General features: G+C 33.7%; 3 protein-coding genes and 1 non-coding gene across 4 annotated transcripts; 1 reads left to right on the top strand and 3 right to left on the bottom strand.

Annotated features, from left to right (window-relative positions):
• Positions 1-1,297: 1,297 nt before the first annotated feature.
• LOC101219869 (calmodulin-like protein 30) lies at positions 1,298-2,150 on the bottom strand. Its single transcript, XM_004137066.3, has one exon. It carries the CDS (start codon positions 1,973-1,975, stop codon positions 1,421-1,423), a length of 555 nt encoding a protein of 184 aa, XP_004137114.2. The 5' UTR covers positions 1,976-2,150; the 3' UTR covers positions 1,298-1,420.
• A 1,234-nt stretch (positions 2,151-3,384) lies between these two features.
• Positions 3,385-7,361, bottom strand: LOC101206117 (probable LRR receptor-like serine/threonine-protein kinase At1g51810). The gene is made up of 9 exons (XM_004136935.3): positions 7,134-7,361; positions 6,510-7,065; positions 5,024-5,487; positions 4,669-4,804; positions 4,509-4,580; positions 4,339-4,407; positions 4,182-4,253; positions 3,748-3,816; positions 3,385-3,591 (listed from the first exon to the last, which is right to left on the bottom strand). The coding sequence occupies exons 1-9, from the start codon at positions 7,237-7,239 to the stop codon at positions 3,585-3,587; spliced, it is 1,551 nt and encodes a 516-aa protein (XP_004136983.1). The 5' UTR covers positions 7,240-7,361; the 3' UTR covers positions 3,385-3,584.
• A 107-nt stretch (positions 7,362-7,468) lies between these two features.
• On the top strand, positions 7,469-7,541 carry TRNAR-CCU. Its single transcript has one exon. It is a non-coding gene; the product is annotated as a tRNA-Arg (tRNA).
• A 3,291-nt stretch (positions 7,542-10,832) lies between these two features.
• On the bottom strand, positions 10,833-12,031 carry LOC101219627 (ethylene-responsive transcription factor ERF109). Its single transcript, XM_004137065.3, has one exon. The coding sequence runs from the start codon at positions 11,938-11,940 to the stop codon at positions 11,164-11,166; it is 777 nt and encodes a 258-aa protein (XP_004137113.2). The 5' UTR covers positions 11,941-12,031; the 3' UTR covers positions 10,833-11,163.
• Between the last annotated feature and the right edge of the window lie 2,745 nt (positions 12,032-14,776).

Raw genomic sequence — 14,776 nt, 5'->3', positions numbered from 1 at the left:
TATTTTATAAAATTATACGACATTCTTAACTTGTGAATCAAACACACAATCTTAAAAGATTTGGAAAGAAAAGATACATTTTAAAAAATCATATTGATTGACCTATTTGAAGGCTACAAATGAACTTTTTCATGAGAATCGAATGGTAACGATACATTTTTGACTTGTAGCATTATTCTATTTTGGAAAATTGGATAGAATACGAGCAAGGGATTTTGACTTGTTTAAAAAATTGTGATATTATAGGTTTGCTTTCAACTCTTACAACTCATAAAAGCTTTCAAAAAGGAAAAAAGGAAAAAAGAATCTTGGTTCCGAAGGGTGAAGAATAATTTATCATCAAAGAAATATCTTCAAACCTAGCTTTGTTATGAGTTTAGTTATTTCAAAATTTGAATTTGTTAAGCATTAGCAAACCACCCATATTTAGGAAAATAATCTTTTATATTTGTTACTGTTGTGGTTGATTCCTTATATAATCATGGGTTGGGTGGTCGTGAGATAATTTTGTAACGGTGGACATACGTTTAGGGATTGTATAAATGTTTACAATTTGAGTGGATTTGAAGGAAGTGTTTTCTTGTGAGTAGTGTTGATGGTGATGAGATCTCACATTGAAACGTAGCTTTAAGTTTAAATTATATAAGTTAGCTTAAACATGATTCAATGTAGAAATGTATCTAACTTATAAGAACTACAGTGTCATCTTTTAACTTTGTTACTTACACTCCTCCGTCGTATCTTGTTATAATTATAGACTACAACTTTGTTTCTAACAAAAGTTGAGTTGACTTTTTTCAAAATTATATACTTATTTTTTAAAATTAATTTCTTAGTTTCTTTAGTCGGTCGTTATGGGGAATCCATATACAAATTAGAAATTTGATAACAAGCAAATAAATACAAAATTTCTTTGGTACAATTAGAGAGTATGTGATATAATAAACTTTTTGGACGCTAATATGTACTCTATGTTTTATTTTAATGCTAAACAAACTTGTATGGCATTCTTTGGTTGGAATGATTTGTTAATTTTATATCTAGTGGTTGAATATTGCACTATATGTTAATGAAGCTATATTTAGTTTGATACTAAAACAAACGTGTATCTCATTCCTTGTCTTGAAGAATGTTATTATTGTATCTAGTGATTTAATTTGATAATGAATTAGCCCATAGTAGGAATAAGATATCTATAAATTTAATTTGGTGGTGGATAGTTAATTAAAATACTAAAACTTAATTGTTTTAGATTTGAGTCTAAAGTTTGGTAAACTAGGGATCAATTAAATTAGAGTAAAAAAAAAAGTTAGAAATGTTATGGAATGGAAAGCTATAATTCCAATGAACACAAAGCCTTTATATTACACAAACACTTTTACTTTGCATTGAAAGAAGAAGAAGAAGAAGAAGAAAGCTTTCACTTAGCAGAGCGCGTCATCATGGTCATAAACTCATTAATGTCCACCATGCCGTCGCCGTCGCTATCCACCGCCCTCACCATTCGCCGGCAATCCTCAATGCTACACTTCTCCCCCAATCCCTTCAACACTCTCATCACTTCCTCTGCACTAATCTTCCGATCCCCATTCAAATCAAACGTCTTGAAGGCAAATTCCACCTCTTTTGCCTGAACTCCCCCGCCGCTCCGGTGAACCTCCATAAACTCATTCAAATTTATATACCCATCGCCGTCGGAATCCACCGCCCTAAAAATCTTCTGAACTTCTTCCATCGAATTCCCTCTCCCCAACGCCTTCAGAATTCCCCTGTATTCATGCTTCGAGATCCTCCCGTCTTTGTTCGTGTCAAACTTGTTGAAGATCTGCTTTATCTCCTCCGAGCTCGGCTGCAGTGCCCGCCGGAGGCCAGAGCTCTGCCGGTCCTTGAAGGAGAACAGCCGGGAAGGTTCACGGAGGAACTTTTTCTTTGAGACGTTGTACTGTAGTTCAAGGAAATTCGGGTTAATTGGCATTTTTTTTAACGATGGGTTGCACTGTTTTTGTGTTTTTGGATGAAAATAAGATTGGTTTTCAAAATTTAGAGGAACCCAGATGGAATTTCAGTGGTTGAGTAGTGAAAACAAGGTTGCTCTGTTTTTTGTTTATTGAAACAGTGGAAGATAGGCAATGAAATTGAAGATGAAGGAAGATGGATTTGAAGAGTTTAAATAGTGAGAGAGAGAGAAAAAAGAGAGTTTGATTCTTTGAAAACTTGTGGTTATGGGTGAAGGAGAGTCACAGAGAAGAAGAGAATATGTAAAAAGCGAGAGACCTAAAAAAAACAGAGGTTGAAGAAAGAAAAGAATATGATTCTTTACAAAATTTCTACTTTTTCTGTGCCATTCTTCATCCTCTGTTAGGTATCTATTTCAATGGCTACCTTCAATGAAGAAGGTTATGTGGTTGGATTGATGTTGTACTAAGCTCCAACTTGTTGAGATATCTATAGGAATAATTCAATTAAATTGGTTGCAATATGTTTGCTTTTAATCATTTAGAAGCACTTATTTTTTACAACAATTATAGTTTTCTCTGTTTTCTTTATTATATAACAAAACAATGTATTTGATAAGTCTCTAATGGATTGGATTTGAGCTTCTTTAGAGAGTTGAAATGTAATGAAGAGCTCAAAATGTTAAATCCAACTATAAACTTCTGATTAATAATTAGAATTTTTTTTTCAAATATGATAAAATATATCAAAATATTTAGAAATATAACAAAGTTTTACGGTTTATAAGACACTAATAAATTACTATTATCCATCATTAGTAAGTCAATGAAATTTTGATATGTTTGTAAATATTTCCAGGTTGGTATTTTTCTTGTAAACATAATTCACGATTCAAATAGTGTTTGTATTGAAACCTAATACTGATTCGAATTTTTAAATGACGTAAAGAATAAATAGCAAAATTTTGAGCGCGTAAAAGCTCGCCACAAACAAGTAAGTTTAATTTAGAAAAGCAAGTTGAGAAGGAATATGTAAAAGTGAGTGTTTTTAGTGATCTAAAAGGGAATCTTTGGAAATAAAGTCTATCTTTTTGAAGAATGTTTGAATAAAAACATTCTTGTGATTATCCTCCTTCATATGCCCTACCAAATTTGTTTTCCTTTTCCTTTTTTGAAATGAACCTATTGTTTAAAACTTCAAATTAACAAATGTATCATAATCAAAACAAGAAAAGCAAATATTAAAAGAAAAGAGAAACTTAAAAGTGCTTTGGTTTGTTGGGTTGAAAAAAAAAGTTCGAAAGCTTTATTCCTTGTAAACTCCAAGCATTATATCTGTCAAAAAAACTTAACCAAACAAAGCATAAGGGGATGTGAAACAATATGATTCTTATGCTTTCTATAAATTTCTTTCATAATAGCAATTAAGTAAATAATTAGGAATCAATCGATCCATCGATCAATCAATCAATTAGATGATAATATGATTCTCATACTATACAGTAAATTCTGCAACAATTATTGTAGAAATTCTGATAATTACAAAGCCCCTTTTTTTCTTTTTAAGTTACACTCTAAGCTTTATATATTCTCTTCCATCCTTTGAGATAGCCATACAGATTTCTGATTCTACAACCTAGACATCAACAAAATGGAAAGAGAACAAAAAAAAGAAAGAAAAAAGATGAAGAACATTAGTTTAGTAAGTGTGTAGAATAATAGTAGAGAGAGGCTGATAGAGATGCATTTGCTAATGGAGCCAAACTTGATGAACTCAGATCCATTTTCTTACTCGACGTGTATGCCTCGCTTTTGCAGCACTTCGAGAGCTTTTGACTTCAGATCATTGTTTTGGAGAAATCTGTAAGACACATAAATGTCATCAATTAAAACCATTTGATCATCTCTTGAAATTATATGGAGTCCAATGTTTCTTGGTTATGAATATCGTTTCCTAGGCGTTGAAAACGAGAAAGTGTTTCAACGATGATTTTGAGCTATTTATTATGATGATGCTGATGATGATGATGTTTGAGGGTCATGGTGAAAGCTAAAAACTAGTCCGAAGTGAGATAGTTAAGGTTTAAACTGTTTGAGGATCATGTATGTGTAACAATCATAAGTATCGGAGATAGCACGCTGAGTTCTTTTATGTACTTGCGTTGTTATAGTGTATATACAAAAAAAAAAAAGAATGCCAGGTGCAAAATCGTGGTCGAAACTCACATTTCGCGGATATGTGGAAGCTTCGAGAGTGAACGAGGAATTGGCCCTTCAAATTGGTTTTTCTCCAGATGCCTTTAATCAGCAAAAGAAATAGAGTTATAGAACAGGTAAGAGAGTTCCAGATAAGTAAACGAGATGTATCGACTGCAAAACGTACAGTGTTTGTAACTCCTTCAATGAACCCATTTCTGGAATAAAGCCTGAGAGTTTGTTGCTACCAAGCCAACTGCAAATGCCAATGCAACCACAAGAAATAGTTTTTTTTTTCTTAAGTATGATGACACATATAGCTAAGCTAAGTTTGATAAAGAAAAAACTTTCACTTACAGATGAGTGAGGGCAGTTAAATTGTTTATGCTTGAAGGAAGTGCGCCAGATAAGCCAAAGTTTGTCAAGTTCCTTCACAATAAGAAGAAAAAGTTCAATCATATTTTTAGTTCAGTCGAAAAATATATAAAACGAAGCTTCTTGATTTGAGAACACTTACAAATTGACAACTCGAGCAAGTTTTCCATCGGAACAAGTGACTCCGGTCCACGAATTATCCTTCGGCAAGCAAGGATCACCACTCCAATCATGAGGCGGGTTGTTGAAGCTTCGTGCCAACTCCTCCATTGCCATCACTGCCAAATTATTCAAAGAAAACAACAGATGCTTTGTCAAATGAAGAAAAAGAAAAACATGGATTCTTTTCTGCTTTCTTGCATTAATAACAACTCGAGAGAAGGTTTGATATTTTACAAAAAAAGTAAATAAAAGAAACCGAATACACTAGTCAAAGTTGATTCTTTCAAGTTATATAATCCTGACAAGGAGGATACGATTATGCAGAAGAAAATTACCATCTCTTGTTAATGTCCTTCCACTGAGACGAAAAACTTGAAGGATCTCAGCAGCATTAATCACAGGCCCAACAGGCACGCCATCTGCAGGAATTAGTTCTAGGTGGGTCTGTCCAGATAGAGGCCATTTCGCACTGTAAACAGACACGCCATTAGCAGTGACATTGAGGTTCGTAAAGAAATTCTTGCCATTTACTGCAACGCTAAAGACCCTCCAGCTATATGGACTCGGAGACCGATTGTCCTGAAAGTACAGAGAGACGTAGTAGTAGGCTGCTGGAAGTGAGAAGGGAGGCCAGTTAACTTTGAGTGACTTCCCACGGCTGGTCGTCAAGGCAGTGTTAAAAGCCTTTGCTGGTGGGAGATTCCAAAAGGTCGAAGAAGTAACGTTGGCATGGCATGTTACCAATGGGTTCTCATCAACAAACGGGTGCCATTGCCGGTTGAATGCATCATCTGGAAAGCTAACTCCACATTGAAATTTCAAGTACCAAAAGTTGATCAAAAGTTTAGCGACAGATTTTTCCTCGAAATTACAAGTTTGTAGGTGACGATGAATCCCATTTTTCAAGTTCATTCATCAAAACTACGCACAAACAACCTCCACAATCCAACGTAAAGAAAAGAAACAACTTTAAGCATACAAAAATACAAAAGTTTAGATCATATTTTATTCCCTAAACATTGAAAGATTTCAAATATTATAATTTAATTGCTAAACTTTGCAAAAAAAAAAAAAAAAACATTGTTTAGTCCTTCCAATCTTTCTGCTAATTATTTAACAAGAACTTGAATTCATATGAAAACCTATCTGCTAACCAACCGCATGTGACTTCAAACATTCGTTTATCCTATAAATGAACAAAAGAAGTATCTACATCAAGTTTCTACTAAATAATTTATTAGAAGACCAAAGATAAGAACTAAAAGGAGACTCTTGTCTGAACAACCCAATAACAATTGCACTAATAGGGTATCACCTAGTCTTAAAAAATTGATGAGAACTAACCTTCTGCTTATATCACAGAGCATACCTTCATCTTGATAGTGATGTCTAATCCATTGCGTGGGAGCCCTTACGGAATTGTCCGTTTTAATAAATTTGACTAATGTTGATTTAAAATAAATCTAGAGTGGAATGAATATCATGTCAGGGATTCAATTATATCACAATGCAAGGAACACCCTTAAGGCGATAGTGCTCGTGACGTCAGCAGAAAGTTAGTTTTCATTCATTTTTCAGGATTTGGCCATTCTACGTCTTCTGAAATGGGTTATACACACAAAAACCTCAACTGGATGGTCTTCTGCATGGAAAAACTCTGTAAAAAAGATGGAATGCTAAAACTGCTTCCAACGTTTTGGACTCCTATGATTTCTATCTAAACAATACCCACTAAAAATCATACAAATTCCAATCTGGATCTTCAAGGCAAGAACAAAATCAGTCAAAGAAAAAATCTAACAAACAAAGAAGATTACCCACCCAATGACATCGTCGTCATGTCCAAAGCTGGTTCTAGCAACCAAGCTCAGAGCATGGTTCTTGAAATCCGTGGTATTATAAACAGAGTCCTCCAAATACTCCAACTCCAGAGCCGAAATGAAAGGGCTGGAACTCGAATCCGTATGTTGGTTCCTCGCCAAACAAACGCTCATCATTTTCCCCATCGCCACCACCACAGCCTCGTAATACGAGGACATCCCGTTGGCGTAATCGTCCGTCGTGTTCACTATGCTCCATTTCGTCCCTTCCACAATCTGGTCGAAAACCGGCGGCACTGTCCCACCGTCGTATCCACCGTAATAATACGTCGTTCTCACAATGTATTTCCCTCCCTTAACCACCGGAATCGAGTAGCAGTATTTCCTAGCCGATTTGTCAGGAAAATAACGCAATGTTGAGAGAATGGGTACCAGATTTGGATCAAGGAGCTTCGTGGTGTTTCCAACAGAGATAAATCCCTCGTCGGTGATGTACTGAAGGCTGCCGACGGTTACCTTGGCGGTAGATTCGGTGGCACCGCAATTGAGAAGATACCCTGCAAATATTGAGGGGAGATTAGAGGACGAAAATCGAAGGAAGTAAAAAAAATGGTGAAAAGGGTACCTCGAGGAAGGGGTTGAGAAGCGATGGAGAATCGGAGGAGGAAGAAGAAAAGGAAGAAGAAGATGGGATTGAGAAGTGTCATAATGTTTTTTTTGGATTTTTTCATGGAATCTTTTTGTGGTGGAGATGGGGAATTTTACTCCACCAGAAAAAGATGGGTTTACTTTTCGGTTTGTTGCAGCTTTTTGTTAAGGAAAAAGGAGACAGATATGGAGGGAGGGAAAATGGCGATTTTGGTTGAAGCTTGAGGAAGAACTGACACGTTCGTGGTTGCACATTGAACATCAAATACTTTTTCAATAAGATTAAAACTATGTAATCTCTTAATCAAGGAAGCGCCTGTAGCTCAGTGGATAGAGCGTCTGTTTCCTAAGCAGAAAGTCGTAGGTTCGACCCCTACCTGGCGCGATCTCTTTTTTTTATTTATTGATATGAATGATTGGTCTCTTTTACTATTAATGCATGGCACTTAGTTGAGAGTTTGATGGAGGGAATTTCTTGATTGAACACTTTACTCACACCTTGTTTGAGTTTTGGGGATAGTTTGACAAAAATAGTCTCCCTACATTTTATAGTCCAAACAAACTCGATCAACCCCTATATTCTAAAGCTCTAATTTGTCGATTACACAAAATAATTTAGTCTAGGCTTCAACATCAATTACAATGGACCTTTCATCTTTTAAACATATTTTATAATTTTTGTTGTATATGATTATTTGTTTTGTTGTGGATCCAAAAGAATTTGAAAGAAACAATGAGAGAGACATTGGGTTTTGAAAAGTCAAAAAAGAAAAAGAAGATGATAAGGCAACCGACGTATCAAACTGCGGCCTTCATTGGACCTTCCTCAACTTCCCAACGTCACTGATTACATTGCAACCTCCAAATCTTTTTATTCTTTTCAATTTACTAATTGCTCTAACATTAATACATTTCATTTTTGTAAGTGTTTCCATAATAGTTCCCTTAATGCTAATTTCTAATTAGCTATATAACAGTAACAATTTTGAAAATTATATATAATATGTAAATAAATTTTTAATTGTGAAAATCTTAACTACCTAAAATAGTTTATCATTTTTCTAAATGAAATAATCTTTGTTAGTTATAAGTTTTTTTAGCTTCTTCCTTAACTAGAGATTTAACTAGTATTTAAGGGTAGAAGATATAAATACCTTGCATCACTTTTCTTTACAAGGAAAAAATACTAAATAACAAAACTTGCTCCCAAAGCATGCACATATTTTATCGAACCACTTTAAATTTCTGTGTAACTTCTCCTTATTTCTCTCTTCATCTTCATCATCTTCAGCAAATAAAAGCTAGTAGTAAAAGCCCCATAAAAGAAAGGAAAAGAAGAAGAAAGCTTGAAGATTCTTTGTTTTTCTCTGTAATCAACATACTGCATAAGTAAAGGAAAAGAGTGAAAAGAAAGGGAAAGCTTACCTTCCCAAAACAATAACTCAAGAAGAAATTTACGTAAAATAAAATATTTTTTTTTCACATGCATTGTGTGGCATTTCCTTGATGTGAGACCCACTTCTAATTTGAGTATAAGAAGTCAAATTTACTCAAGTGTTTAATTTTGGCGATTTAGACAAGCATTTTGGTTAGTACTCTACGTGATTAAGAGGATAGTTCGCGAGAAAGCTGTGAGAAAAGAAGGATTTTTTATAAGATTAGTGAAGTTTAGGTGTTTACATGAGAAAGAATATTCGCGAGAAAGTTGGATAGTCCGCAAGAAGAGTTACACGTTAAGACCTTCGAAAGTTATGTTGAGGGATTAAAGTTGTTCACGAAATTGGATTGGAAGAGAAGAAAGGTTTGGAGAGAAAATGCCAAATCTGATTTGACAAGGATTAACGACCATAAAATTAAGGATTTAAGCTTGGCTAAGATAAATATTAATTTTACACGTGTGAGGTTTTAAATAGGAACTGACAATCGGACATCAAGTAAGTAAGCACCAAAATTTTGTTAAAGAGCTAAAATGCTACTGTTTTGCTCTTGCGAAAAGAAGAAGAAAAACAAGGTGTTAAGTGCTGTGGTTTGTTCCACAAGAAGACTTCGTAAAAAGAGAAGGAAGATGAGGATCTTTAGTAAAATTTGGTGAGTGATCTTTTCTTAAATGTATTTATGAGTGATTGTCTTCTCAAAGCATGTATGATTATATTTCTTAAATGCGTTTGTGGTAAAAAAAAATTATTATGACTTGTCTTACCGTTTCAAAAAAGATTTTCATAAAAAGCTTACATGTTTTTAAATATGTTTTTATATAATGTATAAAGCTTGATTTGATGAATTTGATATTGATTAAGAGACTGTGTTCAAACCATTAGTTGCTTTCTTTGAATGAACTAACTCTTTTATGCACATAATGTTAAAGGTAGATGGATCCGACCAATGTAGAAAAGAACTACATTTTTTGTTAAGCGGTCTGAGCACAACAAGGACGAATTTGTATGTTCTCATATGTTGTTGATATAGTAGTCTAAATGTGATGTAATGAAACCAAGCGTAGAGAACGATTCAAAATTCTTTGCAAGGTAATGAGACCAAATTGAGTTGTGTTGAAATTTATGAGTTGACGAAAAGGATTTATCAAAGGGTATTGTGAAAAGGTTTTCATAAAACCTCACTAAGTTTTCTAGACTTGCATTTTAAAATTTCATCTTCCAGGATCAAACATAGAGAAGAAGGTTGAAGGGCTTGCAACAATTTGAGAAAGCTACCAGTTTAAAAATTTTGATTAATGTCATTTATTTTGGTCAAAGTGTTGTAATTGTATGTTCATGTAGTAAACACATGTTGATTAAAAGTTTGAGTTGATTTCTGCTGCATTAAAAGTTGTATTGCCTAAACCATGTTACTTAAAGTGTCTTTGACGTTTAATCGCATAAGATATGCTCAAGATACATTGCGTCTCGCGAGAAAAGAAAGAAGATATGCGAGACGGAGTGTGACACTTGACCATACACGTGGTTATTACAAAAATAATAAATGAAAGAATATAGTCTAAGGCATATGATTTATTTCAAATATAATTCAAGAAGATAATTGTTACAAGTCCCTTAACTACACAACTTGGCAAGTATTTTCACTATGGTCAAGTATCACATTGATGTGCAAGTTATCTCTTTTTCATACTATCGTTTGTCACGTCAAAGGAAGATACATTTTATTCTACTTCAATCAACTACATCACCCCATAATAGCATTGCCATAATTTTGTATACAAATTAAAAGGTTACTTATTAAAATAAAATGAGGTAGGTGACAAAATTGTGCACGAATAAGAAGGATTGTTATATTCTACACCAAAATTGTGTTTGTATGACCTATGTATTTCTCACATGGGATGAGAAAAACATTATTTTAATCTTTTAATGTAAATTAATATAGAATCTTAAACATTCACAATCACGTAAAAGGAAAATTAAAAGCAATCCATAATTAGAAAGTAATGCAAGAGCCATCAAAGTGAGCACAAAAAGGGAAATAAATTATTTTTAAAAATAAAGGAAGGAAAAGGAAAGAAAAATGATAAGTTAGTAAACGTATCAAAAGGAAACGGAAGGTTAAACGGTTTGTGGCGTTAGAGTTGAGCGCGTAACTACAAGAATGTGTTCAACGTCACCGAGTACAAGAAGCCACCAAGAAAACACTCTCTCACTTCATTTATTTGACCAACCAATCATATAATCACTTCTAAATTCCCTTTAATTTTATTTATTCATTGCCTAATTAAGAATGAATCCGTGTTTTAATCTCATTTATTTGACTTAATCTTTAATTAAACACGTGATTTTTTTTAATTTAAAAAATTGTACACGTGTCATAACATGATTGCACGTTTTTGGATATAGTATCCTACAACAATATTACCACCTTCCTGTGCTTCACTATTGTTCTACAATTTCTAACGTACAACAAATAATGTGACCATAATTTAGAAAAGAATATATCTGTTTTCTTTCCCTAATTGTAAAAAAAAAAAGAAATTAGTAGAAAGAATTATGAATTCAGTTTTACAAGCTTCTTGATTGATTATCATAATCGAAGAGATATCTTTGAACGTCGCCATCTTCGTCGTTGATGAAAAATTCTGGAAATGGGATGTTGTTTTGGGTGATCTCGATTTTCATAGATGAGGAGGTAGTAGTACTGGTTGGGAGGAGCGGTGGTGGTGGTGGTGCGGCAGGGGAGAAGGAGGCGGAGGCGGAGGTGGTGGTAGAAGCCGGAGGGGGAGAAGAATGGAATGTGGAGGATAAGGAATAATCAGGGAAGGGGAAATTAAGTTTGGCACGTGGGCCACGGAATTTAATAGCAGCTTCATCGTAAGCACGTGCGGCATCTTCAGCGGTATTGAATGTACCAAGCCAGACACGTGCCGCACGTATCGGGTCACGGATTTCAGCCGCCCATTTCCCCCAAGGGCGTTGTCGGACGCCTCTATAATTCTTCTTCAGACGCTTCACTCGGCGCCCGGAATTGTTGTTTTTGTTGGCGGCGTTGGCGGTTGTAGTAGTGGTAGAGGCGGGGGCGGAGAAGAAGTGGCAGCCTAGGCAACCGTTGATTTTACAGAGAGGACATGTGTCGAACTCTGAAGAGGAGGAGAAGGGAGGAGTGGGGTTAATAGGAGGGAAGAGGACGCGGAGGAAATGGTCGTGGTGGAAAGAGAGGGCGGAGGAGGGGGCGCCGGATACGACTTGGGTGAGAGCGTCGACGATGACAGAGAGTTCTTGTTCTTCGGTGATGCGGCGGAAGGCGGGGGAGAAGGGGGGGTGGTCGGAGGCCATGAGCATGGCAGTAGTAGAGAGGAGAGAGTGAGGTGTTGAGATGAATTAACGTTTAGTAATTGAAGAGAGAAGGGAAATGGGAGGAGTGAGAAGGAAGGGGGTGGGGGATTTAGTGTATAAAAGAGGGGGAGAAAGGATGAGGTGGCATAACAGCTGGAACACCGTTAAAACACGGAGATCCAAAAGGGAGGAATGGGTTAAATATGATGGAAGTGAGATATGTGGTGACGAGAGCATCATTTGTCGCCTCCTCCTAAATACAAAAACAGCTTTCCCCCCCCCAACACTTTCTTGTTTCAAATACCGAGTAAGTCCTAAATTCCCTTTTCTCCCTATCTTTCTACCCTTTTCTTTCCCTATTTCTTTTTCATTTTTATTTATTTCCTTCTACTAAATCCATCCTTTTTTTCTTTCTTTCTTAATTTCCCACTCTTTTTTTTCTTTTTAGTAGTAGTAAATAAACTCTTAAACATTTCATCAATTATTATAGTTAATAAAAAGTAACATTTTCTTATACTTACTCTAATTTCTTTTTATAAAAAAAATCTCAATTTTATTTGTAGGATATGATATTTGGACTGAGTTTGATTTATAAGCAATTTAAGGGTTTAATTTTGAAATTAGTTCATTTTTTTTAAAATAAAAATTCAAGTATTCAAGAACCATTCAAAATAAATATTTAAATACTTTCAAAATCAACATTGAAATAAGAATAATTTTTTAATTTCTTTTTATCTAGTTAATTCAAATATATTTGATCCTAAATAAAGCATTTTTCCCTTAAAACTCAAACATTACACAAGGTAAAGTTTTGAAATAATTTAAGTTTACGCATGAAGTTAAATTATCAATTAACTCAAAAGTCCAAATTCTAATACTATCCTATATTTGTGACATTGAAAAAAGTTTGGAAGGCCTCAAACAAATGTAATTTAACAGTAGGATTATTCCAATGCTTGAACCACTTACTCTGTATTCCTTTTTCTTTTTCTTTTTTTCTTTTTTAAAAATATATACGCTTTTAGTCCAAAACTTTTGAATATAGAGTTCACATTTAAAATTTTAATTTAAAAAAAAAACGATCAAATTTATTTTAAAATAAAACAATTAATTTATAGAGATTAGCACTTAATTGTGAAAAATGAGTATTTAAATAAAAATCCAATTTAATGAAAAAAAAAAGAATTTTCCTCCAATCATTTAATAATTACTATTAGAATAAATATAAACAGTAAAAGATGTTACCTTACTTTGGCTTTGAATCTGTACACATCAACGTGAAAAGCAACCATCTCCAACACCCTTCATATTATAATATATGATATTAGTTTTGTGAAATATATGATATTAGTTTTGTGACATGCTAATTAATCAAGGTTACCAAACAAATTAAAAGTGAAAAAGCACATATAGTGATTTAAGAAGTCAAAAGAGACCCAGTCAGAAATATAAGTATATGTTAGGAATGAATATTTATAGAAAGTCAAGTTGAATATTGTTGATATCAGAAAAGAGAAATCGATTCTAATGGGTCTACGAGAAGATTCTGTTTTGGTTTCATATATACTTTCTCTTCTCTTCCCTTTGCTATGTCTTCCGATTTGACCCCTCGGGCCCTTCTCCGTCCCTACGAACTCATCTGTCCTTTCCTCGCCGTCAAATATTTTTTGTTTTATTTCTATAAAATAAATGCTTTATTTTTTATTATTATTATTATTTTTTTATTCATTATCTTATATATATATATATATATATATATATATATATATATATATATATGGTCTTAATTAAGAAAAGATTTAATTATTATAATTGGTTTTAATTAAAATAATGTAAAAGAAAAAAAACTCGTTTAGCATGAGCATAGTTTAGAAATAGTACTTTATTTTGTACACAAACAAATTTTTAATAATATACATACGTCTAACTCTTCATTATATTATTATTATTATTTGAAGGAACTATTTTAAAATAATATACGTAGATGTTAGGTAATTTATAGTTTATATTGTCCTTTTCTAAGTTTGTTTGATCCTTTTATTTAATCCCCACAACACATGTGATATATATTGTTTAACAATTATTTTCTTAGTTGAGAAGGTAAAGATGGGATTATGTAATAGTGATTTTGAATAAAAGTAAATAATTGCTTGCAGTTTATAAACAATAAAGTTAGGAAGAAGCAAAATGAGACCTAGAAAATGGGATTGGCTTGGGTGAAGCTCAAGCCAATGGCCTCGACCTCAACCCAAAGTAATATTTTATAAACTCAAGATATAGTCCAAGGAAGACATTCGACCTCAACCAAGTTCAAGGTCAACCCTTGGCCAAACACTAAATCGGATACACTACTTTGATATATATGAGTGGTTATATCTAATTATCGTATGACAACTCGAAAATACTAAAGAATATCTATTATATCAGACTTTATTTAATAAATACATCGTTATAACTTCATATGAGGTAACTTGAATATTACCCTCAAACTGTATAGCACTCAGTGTATGAGAAAAGTATGTACCACAGGGATGCATACATTAGAACAAAATCTAGAATGATTAATGGTAATTAATATGTATTAGAAAAAGAAAGTGTATTCAATTAGAGTTAAAAGAGGAAGAGCAAGAGATGGGAAAAAGAAGAAAAAGGGAAAAGAAGTGTAGAGTCCGTGTGTGTTTGTGAAACAACAAAAAAGGCAATGACTAATTAAATTCTTAATCACTAACCTTTCCATTTTTTCAATTTGCCATAACATTTCCTTTTTTTTTTTTCTTTTCCACTTTTTAGTCGTTTTAGTCGTTTTAGTTAAATTACACACTACAACAAACTCAATGGAACC

Source organism: Cucumis sativus, chromosome 7, assembly GCF_000004075.3.
Source record: "Cucumis sativus cultivar 9930 chromosome 7, Cucumber_9930_V3, whole genome shotgun sequence".
Taxonomy (NCBI): domain Eukaryota; kingdom Viridiplantae; phylum Streptophyta; class Magnoliopsida; order Cucurbitales; family Cucurbitaceae; genus Cucumis; species Cucumis sativus.
This window is presented reverse-complemented; position numbering and strand designations above follow the sequence as displayed.